We start from the raw sequence: 27,515 nt of genomic DNA, 5'->3' as shown, positions 1-27,515 counted from the left end.
TGGGATTCTCTCTTCTTCGTGAGTAATCTATTTTTGCCCTCCCTGAAAGTTTTCAGAATCCTCTCTTTATCGCTAGCATTCTGCCGTCTGTTGAGGTTCTGGTCTTTTCCATTCAGCCAGGATCACCCTGCCTGCGGCGTTAAAGGCCAGGTTACCGCGGTCATCTCCACCGGGACCTCAGTTACAGCAGGGCAGGGGGAGAAGTGGTGGGAAATGAGTGTGTACCCGTGGGCCAGCCGCGGCCTAAGAGAGGGAGAGAGGGTTGATGTCTGGTGCCCACGCTGCTGGAAGGATAAGTCGCCATTTACTGGACGGGAAAGACTGAGGAGAAGCAGGGTTAGAGGGAGAGCCTCAGGTATGTGGTTTTGGACACGCTGAGCGGGAAGATCCCCACTAGACATGTGGGCGGTGAGGCCCCAGGTGGCAGCAGGACGTACCTCCTGCGTTTCAACCCAGCTAACATTACGTTTATCCTCTTTGATTTTTTCTTTTAAATCCTGTTTTTGCACTGTATTTTGGGAGAGTTCTTTGGCTTAATTTCCCAAGCTGATCCATTCTGCTAAGGAGCCCAGCTGTTGTTTTGGGGTGTTTTTGGAGGGGACGAGGGGGAAATGAAAAACTTTAATTTTAGAAAAATTTTGAACAGGTACATAAGTAGAGAAAACAGCACAATAAATCTCCATGTACCCAACACCTAGCTTCAACAATGACCAATCCACGGCCATTCTCGTTTCCTGTATGCCCCATCCATCTTCCCCCACAACTGGATTATTTTGAAGCGAATCTCAGACATACCATTTTAACTATAAATAATAATCCTTTTAAATTTCTAAGACAGCTGACTCTTCTCTGTGGTTGTAATAGCCTTTCATCTCTTTTCTCCTCTGCCCTGTTGGCTCTGTTGCCCCTTTTACTGGGCATTCCAGTTTTTACTTTGGTGCGTCTTTTTATGACACTGGTTTCCCCCACCTGTTCAGTGACCGCTGGTTGTCTGTCCATCTTTGTACTGGGTGGCGGTCCCCATTCTGTTTACTGTACACGACAGTCTGTGTTTTCCCTGTGCTCCTGACGGCATGCGATGTGGGGAAGAGGCGAGACACACCCCCAGGAGTGAGCCCCACCCTTCAGTCCACACATGCGGTTTCCGTTCACAGACGAAAGCCCGGGCTGCCTGTGGTTTAGCACAAGTGGGACAAGCGGAGGGACCAAGCAGCCTGGACAGCCTGAACCAGCTCCCCAGCCGACAACACACAGGACACCCCAGCTTCTTCCCCGCTTCTTGGATCCACTGGCTCTGAACTGACGGCTCCACCCTCCGCAGGAACCTTGCCCTGCACGTCTTCCCTGGGCCTGAGATGTCCTTCTATTTTCATTCTGCACACGCTGACCTTGCCTTGCTCGCTCTGGAGACTCCTTCAGCGTTCCTGGTCCACTGACAGCACGTGCTCTTCCTTTGCCACGCGGCTGTGGGTCTATTAGGCAGGTTGATGGTTGGTCATTAGTATCTTTGCTGTCATTTCACAGGGCTTTACATGCACAGGGAGGGTGGACTGACTCATGTGTTCAAACTACCTGCTGGATTCGAATCTCCACACGTGTTTGTGAAAAAATAATAAAGCCCACGTTCAAAGAACAGTGAACTACGATGCTTGAATTCATTACCTGGAATACTGGGGTGATTGTTTTTTTCCTCAGGTGCCCTATGTAGTGATGAATGGCACCAGAGTTTTGCTAATCTGTGTTCTAAGACACTTTACGCTTCCTTCAATGGGAATAAACTTATAAAGTTGGAATCATTACAATTAAAAACAGTATCAGTAAAAATCTCCAAAACAAAGATTACAGTGCTAACACACTGTGAAACATTTGCACATCTAGTTTCAAATCTGAAGGTAAGGGGATAAAAGAAAAGGCAGGCCCTAGAAGTAATACAGGAGGACCCGTGATTTCCACTAACAAAGAAGGCCTTGGTCTGTCGTGCAAATTTGGCTGAAATCTTATTAGCAAACATAAAACCGAAATCTTGAGGAGACAACCAGCTCTTACCATGCTGCTTCTCTCGATCATGGGTGAAGGCAGAGGTGTTCCAGACATTGGGGTAGAGATTGGGGTCTTAATTTCTTCGATCATATTCATGATTTTCTCTGGTACTTTTGTGGCATCACCACATGTTTCTTGCCACTTGGGCAGTTTGGAATTGATCAATTCTGCAGACTATAAATTCAAAAGAAACAAAACCAAAGACAAATGTGTACTGTTGGAAGGACTGACACAAATTACAAACACTACTAATGTATTCCTGGCTTACCACTGGAAGTGTGGGAGCTATGAGTTAAATTCAGTGAGGAGCTTAAGCACCTATGGGTATCTGCTGTGTCTTATTTGCTGAGGATGTAGGCTCCTGTTCTAAAGGAATTTACCGTCTCCCTCAGGGTGAATACAGAGTTCAAGACTAATACCAGGATTGTACATGATTCAGAAGAAGTTCAAAAACTAAAAGGGAAGGTGGAGCAATCCGTCTTAATCCCCATGTTCCCCCCGCGGCCCCAGAACTGCCAATCCCCGCTGTCTTCCTCCCACGAGAAGCACCTCTGACCGAGCGACAGGACCAGGAGTGGACTCTGTGTGTGTGCGTACGTTCGTGTGCACTAAACACTGTCCTACGTACTTCATCCTTGTTAATTCACTGCATCTGCCCCACAATCCTCAAGTAGGTACCATTCTCATCCCCATTTCACAGATGAGGAAACTGAGAACTTTGAGAGGCTGAGTAAAACTGGCTAACACAGCTTTCCGTGGTAGATCCAGGACCCTGAGGTTTCAACTACTGGGACACCTCAGGGAAACCGGATTGGCGTGTTAGAGGAGTGAATCAGACCTGCCCTGAGAAGTTCCTCTACGGGACAGAGGGACTAGAGCAGAGCATGGTGGGTCTTCAGAGTCAGGGGCACTGCTGAGGGGAAGCCCCGCCCACAGGCTGGCTGGGGCTCTGGGGCAGGCCGACCATGGGCTTTGCAGAAACGCTGGGCTGCAGAACAGAGAGATGCAGAAGGACAGCGACGAGACCCCTTAGCCCCAGAGGCAGAGGCATCTGTCCGGGTTCCCACAGCCTGGCTCTCCCTCCAACTGGACTCCCAGACTCCCCGGAGCCTTTCCGAGAACCCCTTTTTCCAGGGCGGCAATCTAGCTGGAAAAGGGAAGTAGGGGATCTTTTTTGAAACTATTTTCATAACCACCACACTGTTTTCATCTAGGCTCTGTGTCCATCAGAAGTGGGCTGGGGGAGTTGGTGTAAATCCTAGGCCCCGCCCCTCACACCACCCTGTCTCCTGCCTGTGACGCAGACACACCGGGGACCAACTACTAAGCCTGCTTCACCCAGGACTGGGATCAGGGAAGGCACAAAAGCGGTTTCAGAGACTTGAAGAGACTTCTGCTAGAGAAAGGAGGAGATCTGGCTTGCGTCACACTAAAAAACGTAATAGGGACTCAAGGTTAAGTGTAAGAAAGACTCTGTCAACAACTAGAGCTCTCTGGAAATAGGCCATGTTGCCTCATGACACAGCAAGTACCCCATTGCTGGGGGGTGGTGTCACCACAGAGAGCTTCAAGGTTGCTTCTGTGCCCCTCCGGCCCACGACCCTGCCCCAATAGGACACTGTCACCATGGAAACATTAGTACGTATGCACTGGTGACAAAAGCGCTCATCTAATGCAGCATATTTTTCTTTCCTGTAACAATCTGAGACCTTAGGTATTTAGATTTGGTAGCTGAATATTCCTTAAAGTTTCAAAAACTTTATGGAATATGTAACCTGTGATATGTGCATACCTACAAGTCCAAGATTTTTTTCCCCCTGAAAGGAGGAAGTTGCGCTATATTCAAGCTCTTACAAAGCTTCTCATATCACGGAGTGCTCTCTAAATTACTTTATTATGAATAACAATGAATATTTGACTTCAGTCAATGCTAGTTCTGGATGCTTACATAAGCCCAATAGAATTCATTATTTAAAAAACAAAAAGAGAGAGGAAAGGAAATTTAACACACGGTTTGTAATGATTCCTGGAAATATAACCTCACAACTGCACGCACTGAAGGAGGGGGATAAATCCAGTCACGCAGCTGATGCGACCTTGAACAGACACACAACCTGAAGAGGAGTGAAAAAGGAGCCCCCACCAGCTGTCCTGAGGCTGTGAATGGGGTCTGTGGCCTGGGATAGAATTTCCAGCAGCCCCATCTACATGGACCCCCAAGGTGAGCATCTCAGGCCACCCAGGTGGGCTGGACCTGGGGCCTGCTGGAACTCACCCCGTGGTTCTGGGGAAGACACTGATGTTGAAGATGCGTCAGAAAGAGTCTGAGAAAAGCTGACTCATGGGTGAGAAAAGGAAAAAAGTGCCGTTTCTCAGTTATTCATTAAATATGAATGTGTTACTAAATTAAACAAGCATTTGACCATTTCATCGACATTTCTAAAAGTTTACACATTCAAGTTGGTCAAAAATTATTTCCTTGGGGAACTTCCCTGGTGGTCCAGTGATTAGGAATCCACCTTCCAATGCAGGGGACGCAGGTTCAATCCCTGGCAGGGAACTAAAATCCCACATGCCATTTGGCAACTAAACGCACGCGTTCTAGAGCCCGCGCGCCGCAATGAAAGATCCCGCATGCCACAGCTAAGATATCCCGTGTGCCGCAACTAAGACCCAATGCAGCCAGATAAATAAATAAATAACTATTATAAAAAATTTATTTCCTTGGAATCTTCTCCCTGGCAAAATAAGCCTTTTGCTTTATATTTGGGCACGTATGGAAGGTGAAGCATTTCAAGGGCATTTAAATATGAATAAAATTAGTCCACACAATGCAATTTGCCACCACACCCACCTGTAAGTGATACTGATGAATGTGATTTGCGAAGCTGCAGTGTTTGTCAACTAGGAAGCAGAAGCGCCTTTTCTCTTCAAGTAGAGCTTCTTTGCAACCATCTGCAATAAATTTCTGGATTTCATTCTGGCGAGAAGTAATGGTTTCTACATACTAGGAAAATAAATAATAATTATACAAGTATGACATGAGGAATCAAATAGCTACACAACCTGACACTTATCTTCTCCCATCTTTATGCTTGGTTTATTTTGATAATGGAGTAAGTGCTAAATGCAGATAAACATTAGACAAAACGACATACTTGTAACCTGATCTGAGCAGATGGCAAATTCTCATTAAGATCCCTGACTCATGCTTGGAGAGAAGTTGCCAAAGGCCTTACATTCCACTGGGCAATTTGCACAAAATATTACCTTGTAATTCAGGGATATGATCATGTTTTATTGGAAAATCGTGGGACCAAAAAGTTTGGAACCAGAAAGTTCAAGTTCAAATCCCAGTTCCAAGTGCCAACCATGTGACTTAACCTAAGCCTCACTTTCCCCATCTGTAAAATGGAGATAGTAATGCTTACACTGGGGAGTCCCTGACCCTCCCTGAGTTGGGAGAAGATGCCAATGCTCTTGACTAATTATCCTTAACTCCAGGGAACTCTGCGGCCTTCAGCTCCTACCAAGTTGAAATGCTTATTTTTAACTTTCAACAGCTGCACAACAGTGACGGATAAAGTACAGACTGACTGAGGTGAGCACGCTTCCCAGTTAACTGTATAAATCATCAACCCCAAAATAAAGTAAAATAGTGCTGAAAAGTTCACCTCAATCTCCTTGTGTTCATATTTGAGTGCATTTCGTCCTCCTTGACTTTTCCTTCTGATCTTCTTCAATTCAGCTTGAGATTTCTCCAAAGAATCTAATTTATTCCTGTGTTCTGCTTGGTATCTTTTGAGAGTCGCCTGTAAGTTAAACGTTGCACTTATTTTTACTGCAGCACCAGGCAAAGTGTCAGGCGGTTACTCTTGCTGCGTTTCCACTGGGCGTGGTGGCAACAGGCGCACGCTTCACGCTGCCCTGCCTGGCTGCAGGTATCCCCACTTCACACCACCCCCCTCCGCTCCTTCCACTTCAATGTCCTGTCCTGAAGTTCCCCGTTTATACGATGAGTCCCTGACCAGAAGGGCAGCTTCTCGGAGGAAAACAATGTCGTTTCTTTCTTTCATTCCTTTTTTCTCCAAGGTTTTTGGACCCTGGGTAGCCTGTAAGTGCTTTGGTGAATAAATGAACAATATCAACTCACACACTCCTGACTGTTTTATGACTTAACGATTTCAAGAAACAGAATGAACAAGAGCCATCGCTTCCGGTGATTCTGAGGGCTGTGAAACAGAGTGTTCTGGAGGCTCACAGACCTGGGTTAGAATTCTGGCTACATCCCTCATTTCCTGTGTGATCTCAGCAATTACTTAGTTTTTCTGAAATCCATGCTTACCCTCTAATCTGTACAGTGGGGATAGTAAGAGTACCTATGTTACAGAGTTTCTGTGGGGATAAAAATCAGGTAATGCACGTAAAGAGCTTGGTATTACATCCTCCTGGCCGCAGAGCGCGTGCACGCAGGGCAGCAGGACGACTTCAGGGTGACCCCCACCGCTTACTGCCATGCGGGGCTCGTGGAGAAGAAGGGGGGCTTCGGGTGGCCAAGGAAGCAGCTACTGTGCAGCAGAAAGGCGAGGCGGAAGGAGCAAACTGCTGGAATCGACACTGCCGTAGGGCAACAGGGGAGAGACACCACGATGGGACCCGGAACCCCAGGGGGCCCCAGACGGCATCCTCCCACACGGCTCACGTCCGCAAGTGCCGGTGTGTGAAAACAACAGATGCACTAACGCAGATGCAGGTGTCATCCACATATGCGTGTTCCTTGAAAACAATGTTTTCCAGAAGTGTATGATTCCCTGCAGGATTTCCTGCTATGCTTTTTAGTAAAGATCCCAAGCGTTAGCACTTGGCCCACTCAGCCCAAAGGGACCTTGTCGGTGTTATGCGGCCGTGTACACACTCGACGGCCAGCTCCATCATACCTGCTGCCGCCGAGTCAGCAGTGGGGGAAGTTGTCCTCGAGCTCAGCCATCAGGCAAGTGCAGCCTTCGCGAGAGCTGGGCCCCCGGCCCCGGGCCACCTCCACCCACGGGAGGTGCAGCACAACTAGGTACTCACGTTCATATATTTTACATCAAGTTCCGTCTTCTTCTCCAGCTCATGGATAATCTCCTTATGGAATTTTCTGAACTGTGAACGCAACGAAATGAAAAATTCAGACCAGGTGTGAGACTTGAAGTGAAATAAAATTTAAAAATAAAAAAGTATATTTGGTAAATATAAAAACAGTTCACATACATTTTCATCAAGGCTCTCGTTGAGTTTCTTGTGGGTACTCGAAATCTCTATGAGAACGTGGCCTGTGGACAAAACCAGGTACGTTAGGGCAAAAAGCCATTGCGTGGCTTTTGTAAAGATACGAAGGGAAGTAAAGTGGTGGATGAAGCCCAGTCCCCGGCTGCTCCCAGAGCAGGTGGGCACCAGCCCCGTGGCACTGGGAACACCGGCTGCGTCCTGACAGCAGGGGTGGGTCAGATGGACGCAGCTGACAGTAAACTTACTCCACAACATCGTTCGTCAAAAGCACGCCAACTCTGTCTTCAAACTCACGCTGTTCTCTCGCCATTTACTCATTCCCTACGCTGAATCCTATTTATCTGGTTTAATTGTTAAATTCTCTTACAAGAGATTATTTTGGTCATTATAGTACTAACTATAGGAACAAGTGACTTATTTTCATCTAATCCTGGGTAATCTGATTATCTGTCAGGCATAAAAGATAGAGGTTATTTTCTCTTTCTCATATTAGTTCTCGTATCATTCTGGAAAATCTCAACGCCACGGGAAACTGCAGCAGGGACAGTGTTCTGCCTCGCGTCTCCTGGGGCTGCACCGTTCTCTGAAACGACTACACAGAAGAGAATGTTCCGGGACAAAGGAGTGTTGCTCCAAAAAAGCAGCGAGATGACCACTTGATTTGCAGAGCACATGTCTTGCGGCTCGCGGCAGAGCGCTGCCTCCCCGCTTCTAAAGGTGAACAAGAGCCCCCCTGCCAACTTCTCTACAGGAACCAAATGGGTCTGACACCCAAAAACTGGGAGAGAAAGAGTTATTTGGAACCACCACCAAATCATCCCAAACCACAAAACGTGCTGAGCGGACCATCCTACGGTTCGGTGGGCAGACAAAAAGGAGTTCTTTGGGCAAACTGAAAGGCTGTGGATGAGGGAGAATGAAAAGGACGGCTGTGGTAGACACGGGGGAAGAGGAAACGATTACTGACTAGACTCTGGCTTCAGCGAGCACCTCTATGCGAATGACTTTAGCGCGCCCGGTTCTGGAAACATCTGAAGACATCTGACTCTAAGGGGGCAGCCCAGGCTCTTCCCCCATCTTCAGACTCAGAAATTCCACCTGTCCTGAACACGTCCACCTGGATGTCCCACTAGGCGCCCCGTATTCAGCAGGCCTACACGCGAACCCCACCCCACCCCCATCTTCTCTAATCCCAGCTCTTGGCTGCCAGCCAGCCAGTCATGAGGGGTCGACACCCCGCCTACGCGTCACACCCAATGACAAAGACTCATTCCCTTGTGCCATCACTTGGGCCACCTCCGGCATGGAACCATGCCTCTTACTCACCCTGCTTCCTTGGGCAACAAATATGCCAGCCCTCCCCTGCCCAGGAGAGAAGGCACTTGGGGATGACGTGAAGTCGATGTTCCCTCGATGACCTATTCTAGGAGAGGTGGGGAGGGGTCTCCCCAGGCCCTCTGCCCCACATGTTTACACCTGCCAGTTGGACCTCTTAGGAGGCGCCCTCCTCCTTCAAGCTCTTCTTTCTCATGACTCCCAGCTTGTTCTCTTCTGGATCTCCTCCCTCACAGGTGCCAGGGATCTTTCCAAATCTACATGTAAGATGTCACTCCCTCCCATGGGGTCCCAGATGAAACAACTCCTCGGCCTGAAGCCCACCATGAGCAGTGTTGCTTAAAATAACCATGGTGGGTGGTGGGGACAGAGCATCTCCTGGAAGGATATAACCATGTTAATAGGTGAGAGGTACATGTAAGTCCCTAAGCACCATATGATTCTAGGAACATCTGCTGGATAAGCATGAGAGCGAGGGCAGACACGTCCCCAGCACTCATGGTCCACCTGCCAGGGTATCAAGGTACCCGCTCTGCATCCTCAGTGACACTGACTCCATTTATTCCATAATTCAGTTCTCCTAAAGCTCAACATGAAACAAATAAACCAGAGTTCTTCACAAAGGAAACCTTTATATGACCAAGAATATAATTACATTAATATGTCATTTCATATATTGAAATAATCTGAGTTACCTTCACATCTATTTTAAACCCATAACTCTGAGTTGGAGATGAAAAATAAACAACAACAACAAAAACCACTGCAATTAATTGAAAATCAAGCACTCTATCCCGGGCAAATCAGATCTACTTAAAAAAGAAAAAGGTCTAAAAATAATTTTGCTTAAATCATTCAGAGTGATTCAGGCTAGAAGCAAAGTGTTCACATTTTTTTTCATGTTGTCATGAACTTTATTTTTACAACCTTATATAACATGGACCTCCGAGAAGCATGTCAAAAGTATGTGCTTGTGCGGTGCCCTCGGGGAACGTCAGCACTGCTAAAGCCGGTGCTCCGGCCTGAGGGCCCCGGCCACCGGAGCCCCCTCCTCACTCTTCCCCTCCTGCCCACAGTCTCTCCCCGCCCCGCAGGCGCCCAGTGAAAAGGCCCAGTGAAACAGCCCATTCACTCTGCGGGCAGAGACGGAACACCTGACCTTCCCCCCGTTATTCCTGTCCCTCACAGTTCGTGGAATTTAAATGCCAACCTCATAGCAGCAGCCACTGAGTCCTCAGTCATAAAAAGGATTAAAAAACATCTTTACTGTGATTTTGCAAGCTGCCAAAAGAGTATCTTGAAACAGAAAATGAAAACAGCCTTTATGTTCAATCTACAGAAGTTTATTCTTAACATAGCAAGTGTTACTTTATGTCTGAAATGTGGTATTGCACGTTTTACTCTTAGTCCTGTAACCTACTTTTTCATAAATTACATTTGGGAAGAAAAAAAATTTTTGAAACGAGAGGGTGCAGTCGAGAAAGCACGGCCCAGATTCTAATGGAGCAGAACTAAGTAAACGCCTAAACAGGAATCAGCGTGTTGATCCCAGAAATTACAGCACCGTATGTACTGGATCAACCATTTCCTTTTTTCCCTTTTAGGTTCTGAGTCAATATTTTGGGAAGACGCTCATAGTAAGTACAGTAATGTAATTCGGTCTGAATAAATTATATTCTTAAATGGCAATATTAAGGGAATTTAAATATATACAAATTTTTCAAAATCATGAACTTGATACAACTAAAAGTCAATGTCTACCATCAATTTTTCTCTAAAATTCATACAAATAGCAGCTACTCGTGGTATCACTCTAATTTTAGGAACTATGAACAAATATGTCCAACATTTTGGACAATACTGTATGAAGATACGCATTTAGCCAATAGGCAGTATGGACTTTAAAAGTTAAACAAAAATTTAAAAATATTACTAGTATGAACACAAAGAAAGTTTTCATCTGAAATATAGGTTAGTCATTGGACTATTAATATATTTTCAACTAGATAATTCTTCATCAATTCACAGCATAAATTTAAAGGAACCAGATAGACACTACTAACGGACTTGAGTAGCACAGAACGTGTAGGCATAAATATTCTTTTTCATTTACATTTGATCGTGGATAATCAGAACATTTATTATTTCCAGATAGCACAGAGCAGTGACGGGCGCACACTACTTCCTCCATGTGACTTTGAGTGGAATCAGACAATAAAACGACAAGATGGAAGCCGACCCACTACTGGCCTAAAGTTACACTGTAATGGATTAAAGGAAAATTGATAGAAAAAATGTCACTGGAAAAAGGATATACTTTTTCTGAGAGTTTTTCAGATACCCAATATGATTCAGAGAAAATATAATGAAAGTAAAAGCAAATTACACATAGATGGGATACGTTAAAAAACACAAGTATGTACTCAGGGTCACCAACACTGTTAGGAGAGTCGGAGTAGTACCTACCAACATGTGACCCAGCTTGGAAGGCTTTGCCAGCATCTAAGAATAGCTCCCAATGGCTGTTCCCAAGTCCCTGGATGCAGGTGGAGGTGCTCTTCTCTCGTCAGTATTGAAATTGTGCAAATAAACCATGTGCACATAGATAGGCACAATGCCAAGTCAGTGATAGGGTGAGCATTTCATCCAACGTTCCTCCAAAGTCTAGCTTTTGACTTAACCAATCATAGTTCCACAGTTCTAATTAACACCTTGCATGGAGACTATAATTATTCTACCACTGATCATGATTTATCCCATCTGATGAAAACAAGTGAGACAAACTGAAGTTATACAGCAGAACTATATAGTGTTCCAAAGTTCTTTCATTGTCAGAAATGAAAGTAAAGTGCCAAGTAACAATTGACTTTGATAAGAAAAGATGCATGGTGAAATCTCCAGGGTAGCTACTAAAAGAATAAAGTTCATATAACTATCAAGCTAATAGAGAGGAGAAAAAATAGTCAAAAAGAGGACTAGAGAAGAAATTAACATAGGACAGAGAGTAGAAAGCAAAAGTAATTACACTGGAGGTAAATGGAGTATATAGTTTAATTAAAAGACAAAGATTGTTAAGGATTAAAAAAACAACACCCAACTATATTCTGCTTACAAGAAACACACTTAAATACAGAAAGGTTGAGAGTAAAAGGATGGAATCAGATACATGGCAAACACTAACCAAAAGAAAGCTGATGCAGGTACATTAAAACCAAACAAAGAAGACAAAATAGTCAAAGAAGGCAAGAAGCAGTATTAGAGATAAAGCAGTCATTTCATAATGGCAAAAGGTTCAATTCATCTGGAAGATAGAAAAATTTTGTATTTGTGTGCATCTCAATGTAGTCTCAATGTTTCTAAACCAAAACTGAATTATAAAAAAGAAACAGATAAATCACAGGAGATTTTAATATACCTCTTTTAGTAAACTGATAGAACAAGCAGACAAAAAATCAGTACAGATATAGATGACTGAATAATGCAATAAATAAACTTGATCTAGTGAACATATAAATAATACTATATAATACATATAAAGAATACATTATCTATATATACCCTACATATAAAGCTTATCCAATAACTTCATTTTAAAGCAAACACAAAATACTAAAAAGGAGCTAAAAGAAAGCCTCCTGGTATTTCAAAAAAACTGAAATTATACTTAGAATGTTCTTTAAATGCACCACAAGTAAGCTAGAAATCATTAACAAAAAGTTAACTAGAAAATGTCCGTATATTGGAAATGAAACAGACTTCTAAATAACCTGTAAGTCAAAGAAGAGAGCACAATGGAAGTTAAAATGATTTTGAAATGAAATGATAAAGAAAATATAGCATATAAAACATGTAAGATGCAACTAAAGCCATGGTTACAGGTAATTTTATAGCCTTAGAATGCATATATTAGGAAAAAATGAGTGAAAAATCAATGCTCTAAGCACCCATTTCAAGAATTTAATGAAATACTACCCAATAATAAAAAGAAATGAACTAGACATAAAAATATGGATGAATTTCAAACACATTATGCTCAATGAAAGCTACATACTGTATGATTCCATTTATAAAACATTCCAGAAAAGGCAAAACTGACAGTCATCTGATAAACAAATCTGCTTACCCTATTACCCAGCAATTCTACTCCTAGATATTTTTCCCAAGAGAAATGAGTGCATTTGTTCACCAAGACATGCACAAGAATATTCACAGCAGTTTTATTCATCATATCTCCAAGCTAAGAACAACCCAAACATCCATCAACATAAGAATGGATAAATTGTGGAATACTCACACAATGGAGGAGCAGGGAGACCTCAAACTGTATACAGATTCCCCTCAAATCCTTGACTAACACTTAAATTGCACATGCTCAGGGTGAGACTAGGAAATGCAGCAAAAGCAACAGTTGGAAGGTTGGAAAGCTTAGCGGATGTTCTCAGGATACACAGTGTTGAGAATACAGAGTTTGGAATTCAAGATCTGGTAAACACCACAGCTTCCCACTGAAATTGAGAAGGGCTATACCTTAGGAATGAGGACTAAGTCACAGGACTAAGGGCAAAACCAAAATCGATCCACCAGAAAAAAAGTCCAAAATTAAGCCTCCACAAAGTCAGGTGATTCATCAGTAATTTAACTGTCTGCTAGAATAAAACTCCACACTCTTAAGAGGAGGATAACAGAATCCAAAGTCTCTACAATATTTTACCACAATATACAGAATAGGAAAAACAAAAAACAAAAAACAAAAAACAGTAGACAGGGTGAATGGTAAAACTACAAACAAACTCTGAACTCTTTCTCCCAAGAGTTAGTATGGTCATTTTTTGGTATTTAAAGTATATTTCATAACTCTAATGATATTTAAGTTTATTTATAACTTATAATAAAATATGTTAACATATAATATAAATTTATAATATAAAATTATAAATTTATAAAATTCCTAATAATTCCAAAGCTATTTTAGATGTATTATAGGATTGAGAAAGTGTGTAAATATGTTGATGTTACCAGCAGCCAGGGTTCTCAAACATTTCCAAAATACGTAAATGTAAGTGCATTTGCTCATTTATTTGTGTATAAATATATGTGTGTATACATATATATATACACACACGTCTATTTGTGTGTGTGTACGTACACAATATAAGCTATACACATGTATTTATTTCCTAGCTCTGTTGGCTGAAAGGACCCAGATGACATCTCAATAGCAATGAGCACACCTAGTACCCAAATCTTGGTTTCTAAAATCATTCCCCACTAAGGGGAAGCAACACTCCTCAGAAAAATGGCTGTGGATTCCACAGCTGAGGCGTAAAAGGACAAGATGAGCCCGGAACACACTGTTACGCAAGAGTAAGGAAGTGCACAGGAATGAATGAATGAGTAAAAGAGTCAGCTCAAAAGAGCTCCTACTGGCCAAACATGGGACAGTTTGAGCACCAAAATAAGGACAGTAATATATTATAAATCACTGAAAACTTCATAGAATCCATGAGACCATAGCGATAATGAATAGATAAATTTAAAAAGAAAGAGATGAGGGAGAAGGGAGGGCTCCTGCTAAAAGCGGAGTGCCGAGTGCCAACTGGCCAGTATGAAGGGAGTGTTAGAGCGGGAATCATCACAGTAGAGACTGGTTTGGGCAAAAATCATTAATAGGTGCTAAATTTAGGGTACAAATGTTGATGAGGAATAAGATATTTACATAGTCTGAAAGTAGCAACAGAAAAAAAAAAGCAACTGTACATTGGAGAAATCAGACAACACCTCCACTGGACAGTCAAAAATAATGCCACAAATGAGAGGCAGGTAACACTGTGTGTCCAGATTGATACTCTGAGCACAAATTGCCTTAGATAGCATTAATATAACCTGAATCTAATCATGAAGACCTGGCATTTGAGAGTTATTATCTTGCGTTCCTGACTGTTCATCCCCTTTTAGGGTGTCTGATACAGGGCTATCTCATGCTAGTTCTTTACTGCCAACATTAAATTTATTTGCTTATTGTTGGAGAAGAATAAAATGATTTCACCCTTCTCTGATGGTTCATTCAGTGCTAGCTGACAAAGGTAAGGAAGAGATGAAGAGGTCTGTTGACAGGAGAAATGATATCAATGTTCTACTTATTTAATAGTAAGACCTCTGAAAACCTCGATTTTAGAAAATAGTAGAAATGGCCAAAGATCTGAAAGTGACAAGTCCTCTGAGCCAAACAAAAGTTGTAACCACAAACCTAAACACCACTCCTGCCCCCGACCCCACCAGAGTGGAGTCCCTTTTAGATACAGAATGAACAAAACCTACTTTTATATAAAAGTCTAGAAGAGATTGCCTAAAGGATGTTGGTTTTTCATAATAAGAGGCCAGCAGCTACTGCTGATCTCTTAGTGATAGAACACAAGATCTTTAGCAAGAAGAGCTCATGAAGAAGATGAAAGGCTGGTAAAGGAGTCTGGAAAGGGCCGGGGTACTGTGAAAGCTAAAAGACTGAAGCATCTTCAGAAAGTGGGGTCCTCTGGCCTGTCATCACCCACAGAGAACTCAAGGGACACGAAGACTGGGCAAAGGTCAGAGTCTGCAAGAAGTTACAATGGTGCCAGACAAGCCTCTTAGCTGTGCACACCTGGGAAGTTACTTAACCTCTCTCCAGGTAATCTCACCTGTACGGTGGTAACTAGAATACTTACTTCATAGGCTTGGGTGAGTGTGATACTTTCCTGTGAGTTGAAGAGAAACACTGGCTGGTAAGGTGTGTGCGTCCAGACAGAAGTAGCAAATTAGTTCAATAATGCATGATATATGCCAACAGCATGGGGCCCACACTCCTCAACACGCCATTTTCTGGGTGAGTACTTGTTTTCTAGAAATAAAATCCACATACTAGGTTGTCAACTTGTAACTAGTCACCGTGTTTCATTATTTTTTGTTCCTTATACATATACATCTATACATTCTTTAGTATGCCTTATTGTACTATGTTTAAAATGCTTCGGAATAACTCTTAAAACTTACAGAATGAGAGAAACAGACACCGACCTCTCCTAAACTCATCTCCTCCCTCCCCACCCCCCATTCCCAGGGTCCCCAAAGGAAAAACTGTTACTCTCCTATTATCAAACAGAACACAGTTAGAGAATATACTCTGCTTTCCTCCACCTCACAGCCTTTACAGTACTGTAGTTAAACAGTATCTATCAGGATTGATCCATGATGAGAAGAGGCACATCTGACCACTGCGGGTTAGAACGAATTGCAAGGGCACTTCTGGTTTCTGCTCCAATGCGTAAAAAGCCTGGAAGTCGTCACTCCCTTACTTACAACAAGAAACAAGCTAAACAAACTGAAAAACAACTCTTAGATTCATCAGAGAATTAAGTTCACAGGCTGATGTGGAAAATCAGAGTTTACCAAGAGCAGAGACTGATGCTGGAGCCATGGCTGCCAGGAACCCAAACGGTAACTGAGGATTTGCTGGAGGCTCAGTGTGGGCCAGCTTGAGAGTTAAAAACAACAGGCGGCTCACGTTTTCATGAGTTTTATCTCCAGGAGGCATCCTCGCCACCAGGTTTTTATTGTTAGGAATGGAGAAAATTCCTCTGGGGCTTCTGGCAGGGGGAGGGGGAAAACGACCATTTTGAAATCTGCCCAGAGTTGTTCTGTTCTTGTTCTGTTCTGTGTAAGGAAGGCTAGCCCTCCAGGGAAACACTTTTTTCGTCAGCTTCATCTGATCTGGGGAAGGACAACTAGCTACCTGCAGCCCCTCTAGCCTTCCTGTCTCAAGTAAGGCGAGGGAAAAAAAGGCTAAGAAACTCTTCCGAAGGTCATATCCCAGATACTGTGGCCCACTGTAAAAACCAAAAATACCCAACAAAACAAAACAATGGAGATTTAAACATGAGACTATAGAATGGTCTCCCTCTCCAGTACTTTACCACCACATCACCCATCAACAGGACTCCAGGATAATAACAGTGGATTATAACTGACACTCCATTTAGAAGGATTTTCAAAAGAAACCCAAAGACAACAGGGGAGACAAAGCCAATGGAGAAAGGATAGTTCTTTCAACAAAGGATGCTAAACAACTAGACATCCACTTGCAGAGAAATGAATCCAGACACTGACCTTACACTTTTAACAAAAAGCAACTCAAAATGGAGCATATACCTAAATGTAAAATGCAAAACTATAAAACTTTTAGAAGATAACATCAGAGAAAATACACATGACTTTGGTTTAGCAATGAGTTTTTAGATATAATGCCCAAAGCATGATCCATGAAAGAAAAAAACTGGTAAGTTGGACTTCACTAAAATTACAAACTTATGCTCTACAAAAAACACTGTTAATAGAATGAAGAGACAAGCCACAGATTGGGAGAAAATATTTGCAACACACGTATCTGATAAAGGACTAGTATCCAAAATACATATAAAAAATACATAAAGACTGCTTAAAGCTCAAACATAAGAAAGCAAACTCAGTTAAAATGTAAGATATACAGGTGGCCAATAAGCATATGAAAAGATGACCCACACCATACGATTAGGGAGCTGCAAATTACAACAACAAGACACCACCACACACCTATCAGAACGGCTATAATCCAGAAAACTGACAACACCAAATGCTGAAGCGGAGCAAGAGGAACGCTCGTTCATTACGGGTGGGAATGCAAAATGGTACAGTCACTTCTCAAGATAGTCTGGCAGTTTCTTACAAAGGTAAACAGTCTTATTTGATCTAGCAATTGTGCTCCTAGGTGTTTAACCAAATGACTAGAAATATTATACCTATGGAAAAACCTGTACAGTATATGAATGCCTACAGCAGCTTTATTTATATTGCCAAACCCTGGAAACAACCCAGATGAGTGGATAAACAAACTGTGGTACATCTGTACAACTGGATATTATTCAGGGATTAAAAAGAAACCAGCTATTAAACCACAAAAAGACATGAAGGGAGTTTAAATGTATGTTGTTTAGTGAAAGAAGTCAGTCTGAAAAGGCTGCATAGTACACAATTCCAACTAAATGACATTCTGGAGAAGGCAAAACTATAAAAACAGTAAAAAGATCGGTGACTGCCAAGGACTGGTGGAGGGGTGGCTGTCTATACATTTGTCAGCCTCATAGAACCCCAATATAAACTATGGTCTTTAGTTAATAATAATGTACCAATACTGGTTCATCATTTGTAACCAATGCAAGATGTTAAAAACAGGGGAAATAGTGAGTGGGGGAGAGAGTGTGTGTGAGAACTGTGTGAGATCTATTCAATTTTGTATAAACCTAAAACTGCTCTAAAAAATAAAGTCTATTAATTAAAAATAAATTCACAGCAGCCATCTGGAACCTGCAGTGATTAGGAACCAGCACCCTGCTTGGAGGAACATACACGTAGTGTCTGAACGTTTCTGGCAGTTACACATGGAAGAGGACTTGATCTTCTGATTCTGTTACCTATGTGCCCCCCAGTGCCTGCCTGGAACACACCGGCCTTAAAAGTCTGGTTGTTAATGAACACACTGAACAAACAAATGAAAGGGTGACTGCAGCGAAGCATGGAAGTTCAGTGACGGCAGGAGAAGAAAACCAGCAAAAGCTGGACCTATCAGGAAGTGGCATCTGTAGTGTTTGATTGTATTGGTATAAATATACTGATTACAGGAATGCCTACAGGAAAAGTGACTTTTGTGGAACCCAAATGCCTGGTCCCTGACTTGTGAGCGCTGGGCATCCATCTGCAGCCACAGCAGAGCCGGCCGGCTCCAGGTGGGGCTGTTTCCATCCTCAGGGCTCCAGGAGCAAGTTCCTGTCATCTTTTGTTTCCTATCACCAAGATTTAGTAACACTGAGGTCCAGTCTCAGAGGCTTCTGAGTCACAAACAAGATAATTTTTTTTAAAAAAACAAGAGCCATATTTGTTTATAAAATTTTCATTTTGCCAAGCAAGAAGCTACAATCCCAGACTCTGTGGGTTCAGTGCTGGACACCTGGCAACCCGAGTTGTGAGGATTAAGTGCCTAACAAGTGGAATGGGCCAAGAGCAAGACACACACTAGACACTCAGTGTTTGATTCCTTCCAGCTTCCTGATAAAAAGTGGGAGAGGAAGGGAGAGACAAGGGAGAAGGGAGGAAGCTGGTATAAACTACTTATTTTGGAAGTTTGGCAATAGAAGAAAAGTGAATTAAGGAGGTAGCTAGAAAAAGAAACATTAAAACATTTTTTCTTTTTTAAGAAACATTTTCTTTTTCTAAATAAGGTCTGGAGAAAGAAAAAATGTAAACTAATAAACCCCATACGACTGACACACTGAATTAACTTTAAGCTTATGTAAAAATGCTTTTAAAAATAAAATATTACTATTATCCTAACAACAGGACTTAAATCTCAATGGGAACTATCACTAGAAAACCTTCTGGATATTTTAAAATCAAGTCTTTTCAGTTAGGTATAGAGCAAATGCAATCCCACAATATCAGAGATCTAGTCTTCTCAATACCTAAGGTAATACCTAGTAGAGCTGTCCCCTCAGAAAATTATAACCAAGTATTATGTCAAGGAGGGTGGAGATTCGGGGCTTAGGTGATAATTCTGTCATTAGATTGATTCAGGAAGCAAACTGAATGTTTATTATCCACTTCATTTTTGATTAGCAATTAAACTAATTTAGCCTACCTGCTACACATAAGTGCTGTCAAGTTAAACAAAGTACAGGATTTGCAATGAAAATATTTCCCAAGTTGGATTTTAATGTACTGCTCTTATTTTAGCTAAAAGAACAATGTGAATTTATTCAAGTGTATCAATTATATCACACAAATAATTTATCAATTTTGCATCCATATACAGATTATAAGCAGTTGTCTTCTTTACATGTGAATGTAAAATACAGCATGAAAAGATTAAAAGTTTTCTATAAGTTATTACATCAAGTGAGGTAAATTAACATTAATTATTTATTTTCCTTTGTCATCGATTAGTAGATTAAGGTTAAAATACAACCATTTTGATGCCAACAAAAATGATAGCAGGTGCGCATTATCAATAATGAATGAAGCTGACAACCAGTTATTCTTATGGAATCACTAATTAACTGCAGGCATTTTCATTTAAGCTTGAAAAATGCTACATCTGAAAAAATTTTAAGTTCTTTAAAATTATTAAAACAGGACCCCCAAACACAAAGATGAGGACAATACACAGGTAGAGGAGGCACTAAGAGACAGTTTCCGTCCAGTATTACTGAGTAAAACCATCTTAAATTTTTAAGTGAAGAAATTTTTCAAAAGAATATGGTTTTTTGTTGTTTTCTTTTAAGGCAACCAGTTCTAATTAGGCAAGTTTAAAAACACAAAATAAAACTGGGCTACTGCTCCCATCTTTTGGATGGAAAGCCATTAATCTAAAACCATACTCCCCATGTGGATGTTGGTTAGTCCTATTATGACGTGAATTTAAGGGAGATTCCACAAAATCCAGAATCCATTTAATTATATCTCTTACTCCGAAGGGACAACTGAGCAAACAGGATAACTTGGTGCTTTCACAGTTCAAAAGTATTCCTCACCTTCTTCCACTTCAGACGGGAAGATGACAACTGTATGATCCTCACGGGCAGCTTACAGGTGTCACTTGCCTTGTGCCAAGCACGGTGCTAGCTGCCTTACAGAAATGGCCTCATTTAGTAATCACAGCCCAAGAAGTAGCTCTATTACCTCACGGTACAGAAGGGGAAGCTGAGACTTCGAGAGGTTAGATGATTTTTCCCCAAATTACACAAGTGCTAAAGGTGGTGGGGCTGGAATTTGAACTCATGTCCGACCCCGAGCCTGTGCTCTTAACTACTTTGCATCCTCACTCAAATATGCAAAAGGAATTAGATTTTCCCTACCGGGTACCCTAGGACAGAATGATGCCCAGTACGTGTGAATTACAGGGACAGGCATGTGTACCCAACATCCACCAGAACACTTTAATTATTAGGGCTGTTTGAAGATGGAACAGGCTACCTCTGGGGGGGGCAGTGTCACAGAGGCACGGACGCACTGGGTGAGGGCCGGCCTGGCCGCTTGAAGCCATTTCAGCTCAATGTTTGGTTTGTGCAGGAAGTAAAACCGAAGTAGTAGGACTGAATCCCCAAGGCAGCCCATGACAACCAGCCTCCCCGCACCTGTCACAGCCCAAACGCACCACACGCGCAGGCCGTAACTCCAAGTCAAACAGAGCGGTCGATGGCCACCTTGCCTGATGCACCTAAACTTTTGAAACAAACTAAAACAATGCTTTAGGAAAGGAACTAGGGAGGCATAAAAAGATGGCGATCCACTGCAAACGGCAGGGAACCCCACAGCCTGCAGCGCAGCTACACTGGGGAAGAGTGCTCAGAACAGGGCTGGGCTGCCAGCCCGACCGGCACGTTCCTGCGGCTGTGAGGCTTTATGTGGGGTGGGGAGGGCTGGTCCCTGCATCCCTGGTTCATCTGTATGATGGACATGTAAACAAACAGCCCCCGATACGACCTGGCGAGAATCAAATGAGAACACAGAGGTGAAGCATCTGACTCGCTGTGATGCTTATAATTGTTGGTTTCCTTGCGACTGAGGGAAGCCACAGGGCACCTTGCGCGAGCGAAAGAGGGCCCGTCTTGCCCACAGGGATAAAAAGCTACACGCTCAATGAACTCCGGACCCACGTTTCCAGCTGCTGCCTCAACGTTTCCGCTTAGTCTAACAGGCAGCCCAAACCTAAGACATCTACGAACAAACCCTGACTCTTCATCCACCACACCCCCTCACAGCTGGCGGCCAATGCACAGCAAACCCACTGCCTCTCCCTTCGATCCCAGGCCGACCCAGCGTTCTGGCTACCTGCACTGGGACAACAGCCTCCCAACCCGTGTCCCTGCTCCCACCCTTCTACAGCCTATTCTTTGAGCAGAGCCAGGAAGAACCCTGCCACTCCGGAGTTCAAAACCTTCAGAAGCTCGTCACCCTCACCTCAGGCCAAAAGGCAATGTTCTTACCATGACCCACAAGGCCCCACAGGGCCTGGTCCCACCCGCGCAACCCACCTGCAGCCCTCATCCCCTCCCTCTCCCCATCCTTAACTGCACCTCAACCGACCGGCTTCCCAACTGGGACCCAAGCTCACCAGGCCTCAGGAACGCTGCACTTGCCGGCCTCCACGGAACGGTCTCCCGGGACATCCGCTCTCCCTCCTGACTGCATGTCCCTGACGCCCCACCCAAAACAAACCAGCTGTGCCCACCGCTTTCCTCCATCAGTGGCCCCTCGCCTCATTACTGCCTGGCAAATAGACCTGTTTACCACCCACTAGAACACAAGTTCCCGAGAGCAGGGACTTGAACGTACTGATTTATCCCTAAGTGATCAGAACAACGCCTAGCAGACACTCACTGAATTGAGCATACTGCTATGCAAATGAGGAAAGAAACACTGCTGTGATCCCCTGATTACTGAATATTTGGTTTTATGTGCTTTTCAGAAAACCACAGAAGGACTTTTTAGTTAAAGGACAATTTTCCACAAGAGCAAAGAAGAACAAACCCTGCACTCATCCTGCTACCACAACACTCACCCTCCTCCCCAGCGCTGGGACTCCACCTCGGTGCCAAGAGAAGACAATTTAAAGAAGTGAAATGTAGGCAGCCATCAAAATGACGAGTAAATGGATTACTTATGAATTCAAAGAAATATGTGTGGAATGTGAAGTTAAAAAAGCAGTGCCCCCTCAACGTTCACAGCGGCACTCTTTACAATAGCCAAGACATGGAAACAACCTAAGTGTCCATCGACAGATGAATGGATAAAGAAGATGTGGTATATATCAATATATACAACGGAATATTACTCCACCATAAAAAAAAGGAATGAAACAATGCCACTTGCAGCAACACGGATGAACCTAGAGATTATCATACTAAGTGAAGTAAGTCAGACAAAGACAAATATCATACGATATCACTTATATGTAGAATCTAAAAAAATGATACAAATGAATTTATTTACAAAACAGAAATAAGACTACAGACATAGAAAACAAATTTATGATTACCAAAGGGGAAAGCAGGGAGAGGGATAAACTAGTAGTCTGGGATTAGCAGATACAAACTACTATATATAAAATATAGGTACTACTGTATATAGCACAGGGAACTATATTCAATATCTTGTAATAAACTATAATGGAAAAGAATCTGAAAAAGAATATATATATATATATATATATATATATATATATATATATATATATATATGACTGAATCACTTTGCTGTACACCACAAACTAATGCAACATTATAAATCAACTATACTTTGATTAAAAAAAAAAAAAAGCAGTGCCCAAGATAGTTTATATAGCCACGGGTTTTAATTATTTTAAAACAGACATTTTAAAATAATAAGGATAGAAACTGTTTCTTAGGTTCATTTTTCAGTAAAAGTATTAATTTTTAAAAAACTTGAAGTGTATTTTAATACTCATTATAAAACAAGTTCTAAACTTCCTAGAGGATTCATAAGTTGTTTTAAAATATTAATATGAAGTGGAAAGTTGGGCAGGATTGAGTAGAGAATAAAAGTGAGATAATATTAAAACATTTAATCATATATATATGGAGAGAAAAAAGTCACAAGTTTCTACTGTTATAAAAATGGAAGCTGCTATCAGCTATAGCTTTGAGTTATAAATACCCGAGACATATACACATATCAGCTTCACTGCACTCAAGAGTTACAGGAATAGACTTATTCTGGACACTAAGAGTCCAGTTTTTAGTTGTAAAGAGCGTGCCATTTAATTTGCCTTTTTAGTCATCTCATAATTTTTATCTTTGAACTCATGCTCCTAAAATATTAGTCAGCTTTTAATAATGCAAAACCTTTTAGTCCTAATAATACTAACTCTTACTTCAATTTGAAATGAGACATACAAACACACACAGAATCTGTAGCCTATCACTCAAAGTAATAAGGCTCCAATTCTAACCTTCACTCACGATCCTCTCCATGAGCCCTGAATCCCAGGCAAACTGAAATATCCCCTGTCCCCTCCACCTGCTCCCTCCACCTGCTCCCTCCACCAGAAACCACCCCCTTCCTACTCAGGATTACAGCATCCCCTGACTCAGTCTGCCTCTACCTCCTCCACCTGCGTGTGGGTGTGATCGCCTCCTCCCATGAAGTCCTGTAGCCTTTGTACCTTTTACTCTTGCACTGGGTCCTGTATTAAAGTTATGTATGTATATATTTTCATAATCTCCCTTACTAAGCTGTAGATACCCTGAAGGTGGGGACCAAGTTTATTAATGCTGTAAATGACAGTCATGGTTTCAAGAAAGCCTAGAAAAACCTGATTCATAGAGTTAGAATGCAAGAGCCCAACACCCTTATCTGATACACTCATTTAGTCCATCAACAAACATTTCTAAGCTCATCCTAGAGCTTACTTCTCACTGAACGTTTCACTGAGCAGGGCAGTGGTGGCACATTTGTTGTAACTGCTGCCATCTCCCCCTCTGGAACCTCCCTAGAGCAGACACTGCTAAAGGACCATCAGGATACCTCCCCCAGCCTCAGAATCCTTCTCGAGACATTGCTGCAAGCACAGCTCTTCATAGCTCCTTTGCAGGTTTTACAGGAGGACTTGTCCCAAGGCCATTTTCTATACTGACCCAAATGCCGGCTTCCTGTCACTTCCTCCCACTGGATTTCAGGAACAATACACAAGCGACTACACCCTTCTGTTGCACACCCTGTCTTCCAGATTTTAAAGACTACTTTTGTAATTTGTTCCCTGTGTAGAAATCCAACTTTTGTGGGGTCCTCTTTAAGGAGTACAAAATCACAAATTCAAAATTAAGTACAGGTTTTAAAAGATGTCATGAAACTGAGAGGCCTTAAAGCTTAAACTCGGAGTCTGTGGGAAACCCTGCACTCGCCATGGAATCAACCAACTGGAATTTAAACCCCAGCTTCACTCCTAACTACTTGTGTGAAGTTAGACAAGTTATTTAACCTAAGTTTTCGTTTTCTTGTTTATAAAATGGGAATGATATCTCCTTCCTCAGAGGACTGCTGTGAGAATTACATGAGACTCTTGAATTTTGTATTTCCATTAACGCCAAGAAAATTCATTAAGTTTTTTTATATTGAGGTATAATTAACATATCATATTGTATTAGTTTCAGGTGTACAAAATGATTCAATGTTTGTATACACTGCAAAACATTCACCACAAGAAGTCGTTACCACCTGTTACCATACGTTACCAAAACATTTTGTGTGTGTGTGATGAGAATTTTTAAGTTATACTCTCTTGGCAACTTTCAAATATGCACTACAATATTATCGACTATAGTCATCATGCTGTACATTACATCCCAATGACTTACGTATTTTACAACTGGAAGTGTGCACCTCAAAATTCATTTACTGTGTAATTCATTCTGAGTCGGGCGGGGCCAACTAAAACCCTTCACAGGGGCTGGGAAATGGGTACCACTAGCCTCTTGAATCATTACAATGTCTATTATATTGTTTTTAGTATGAATTAATTAGGATAGCCCATATATTGGGGACTTCTCAGAAGTGGCATACTTGGGGTTTTTGGTGGTAGAATACACATAACCTAAATTTACCAATAGTGACATTTAGTACATTCACAATGTTGTACAACCATCAACACTATCCAGTTCAAAAACATTTCACTACCTGAAAAGGAAACCCTGTACCCATCAAGTAGTTATTCCCCATTCTCCCCTCTCCCCAGCCCCCGGCAACCACCAATCTGCTTTTTGTCTCTTATGAATTTGCTCTAGAACTTTTGTATGAATGGAATCTTACAATATGTGGCCTTTTAATCTGGCTTCTGTCACTTGGCATGTTTTCAAGGTTCATCCATGTTGTAGCATGTATCAGTACTTCATTCTTTATGACGGAATAACACCCTACAGTATGGATATACTACATTTTGTTTATCAATTCATCAGTTGCTGGACATTTGGGTTGTTTCCACCTTGTGCCTGCTGGGAATAATGCTAAGATTTTGTATGGGCATATGTTTCATTTCTCTTGAGGAGACATCTAAGGAATGGAATTGCCAGGTCATAAGGTAAAGTCTGTATTTTGAGGAACTGACAGACTCTTTTCCAATGCAGCTGCTCCATTTTACATTCCCACCGGCAATGCACAAGGGTTCCCATTTCTCTACATCTCTGCCAACACATGCCATCGTCTCTTTAATTACAGCTGCTGTGGGGAGTGAAGTGGTATCTCACTGTGGTTATGACGTGCAAATCCCTAATGGCTAATGGTGTTGACCATCTTTTCATGTGCTCCTTGTCATCCTTACTTTTTTTTTTTTTTTCCTTCAATTGAGGGATAGCTGATTTACACTGGCATCCTTACTTTTAATAATCTTGTTAAGGCATCCAGACCAGGAAAGAGTACCTGAGGAAGTACATTTACTTCCAAGTGGCTGAAGACCAAAAACATTCAGAATCCCATGTGCGCTAACAAGGAATCTACCGCGCTGCCCCCCCACCCCCCACCCCGAGGCTGTCACTCTCCTCCGCAGCATGCCCGTGCGCTTGGGAACATGTGGCCAGCAGGGTCAAGGCAGGCCTCACCCGCACCACGATTCTAACTACACCTGTCTCCGCCGTGTCCCTCTCCCTTTAACTTCGCTGTCCTCCCCCCTCAACCTCCTGCAAGGGCCATACCCTTTGCTGTGTCTGGTGCCTCTGACCAGAGCCACTCTTTCTTGCTGTGAAGTCCCTTCCCCTACTTGTGTGTTAGACCTTTGTGTTTTTGTTTGACTCCTGATTTCAGGCCCAGCATAGCGCCATGAATAGAGTAAGACACCGCAGGCATTTGTGAGAGGATGCGGGTAGCCCTCGTGAATGACGACAGAGGCGGTCACGAGGCAGAGCCCCCAGGCCCCTGCCTCGTGGAGACCTGGACAGTTGCTGCGGCCCCCTGACCACTGTTGTTTGGCCACGGCTGAGAGCCTGAGAATAAGGAGTCCTACCCTCTCCCCATCCGGAGTTGACAGGACACATGATATCCTTTGAGGAGAAAAAGACCAATTTAAATAATTGTGAAAACTGGGTTTAAACAAGATAATTTTCCCTTCACACACTTCAAAATTCAAAGATTTAAGAGAACGGGCAAGTATCATAAAGTGCATTGAAAAATAGGCAATGACATTTCAGACTGACATTCAGGATGTGCCCATCATGCCGTCAGGAAGCATTAAATGTTAAAATGACTGATCTCGATTTGACATCTTAGCTTTTATATCTGTAGTTTTTACTAATTATGATATATCATCTGCACATATGGTTACTTCAAAGCTGGGAGAAGGAATGCTTTTCTTATAATAACTTCTATAGAGAGGTACAATTTACAACACAGAACATCCTCTCACAGTTTTAGAAATTTATATATACTTATACCAATATGCCTAGATGATATATGGACTTACATGGTATGTGCTCATATAGCTGTTATAAATTATACATTTATAAATTATAAGCCTATCTTTCTCTACAGTTAGATCTTTTTTTGCTCCCAAAGAGGTGCCACCTGAAAATTGAAATGGCAAGTCATTTGCAAAGTTGGAATAAATGGTCATGTAATAAATGCTCCTAATACAAAATACAAACTCTTGATTAAAGCTGATGAAAACACAAAATACAGAATCATACTCACATGATCAATCAGTTTCAGACTATATGATGGTTCACTATTTAACACAACCTTTTATCTGCTGAACTATAATGGACAGGACAATCTGACTGCCATAAAATAAATCACATCAGAAA

General features: G+C 42.3%; 1 protein-coding gene across 2 annotated transcripts in view; it reads right to left on the bottom strand.

Moving 5' to 3' along the window:
* BAIAP2L1 (BAR/IMD domain containing adaptor protein 2 like 1) overlaps positions 1–27,515 on the bottom strand; it is an 86,833-nt gene that overhangs the window by 21,542 nt on the left and 37,776 nt on the right. For both annotated transcript variants that reach the window (XM_036826245.1, XM_036826246.1), the window contains exons 4-8: positions 7,294–7,355; positions 7,114–7,185; positions 5,715–5,852; positions 4,895–5,047; positions 2,047–2,214 (exon numbers count right to left, since the gene is read on the bottom strand). In XM_036826245.1, coding sequence (XP_036682140.1) covers positions 2,047–2,214; positions 4,895–5,047; positions 5,715–5,852; positions 7,114–7,185; positions 7,294–7,355 — 593 coding nt within the window. The remainder of the gene's footprint in view (positions 1–2,046; positions 2,215–4,894; positions 5,048–5,714; positions 5,853–7,113; positions 7,186–7,293; positions 7,356–27,515) is intronic.

Source organism: Balaenoptera musculus, chromosome 15, assembly GCF_009873245.2.
Source record: "Balaenoptera musculus isolate JJ_BM4_2016_0621 chromosome 15, mBalMus1.pri.v3, whole genome shotgun sequence".
NCBI classification, from domain to species: Eukaryota; Metazoa; Chordata; class Mammalia; order Artiodactyla; family Balaenopteridae; genus Balaenoptera; species Balaenoptera musculus.
Note: the sequence above shows the minus strand (reverse complement) of the source record. Positions and strands in the feature narration are given on the sequence as shown.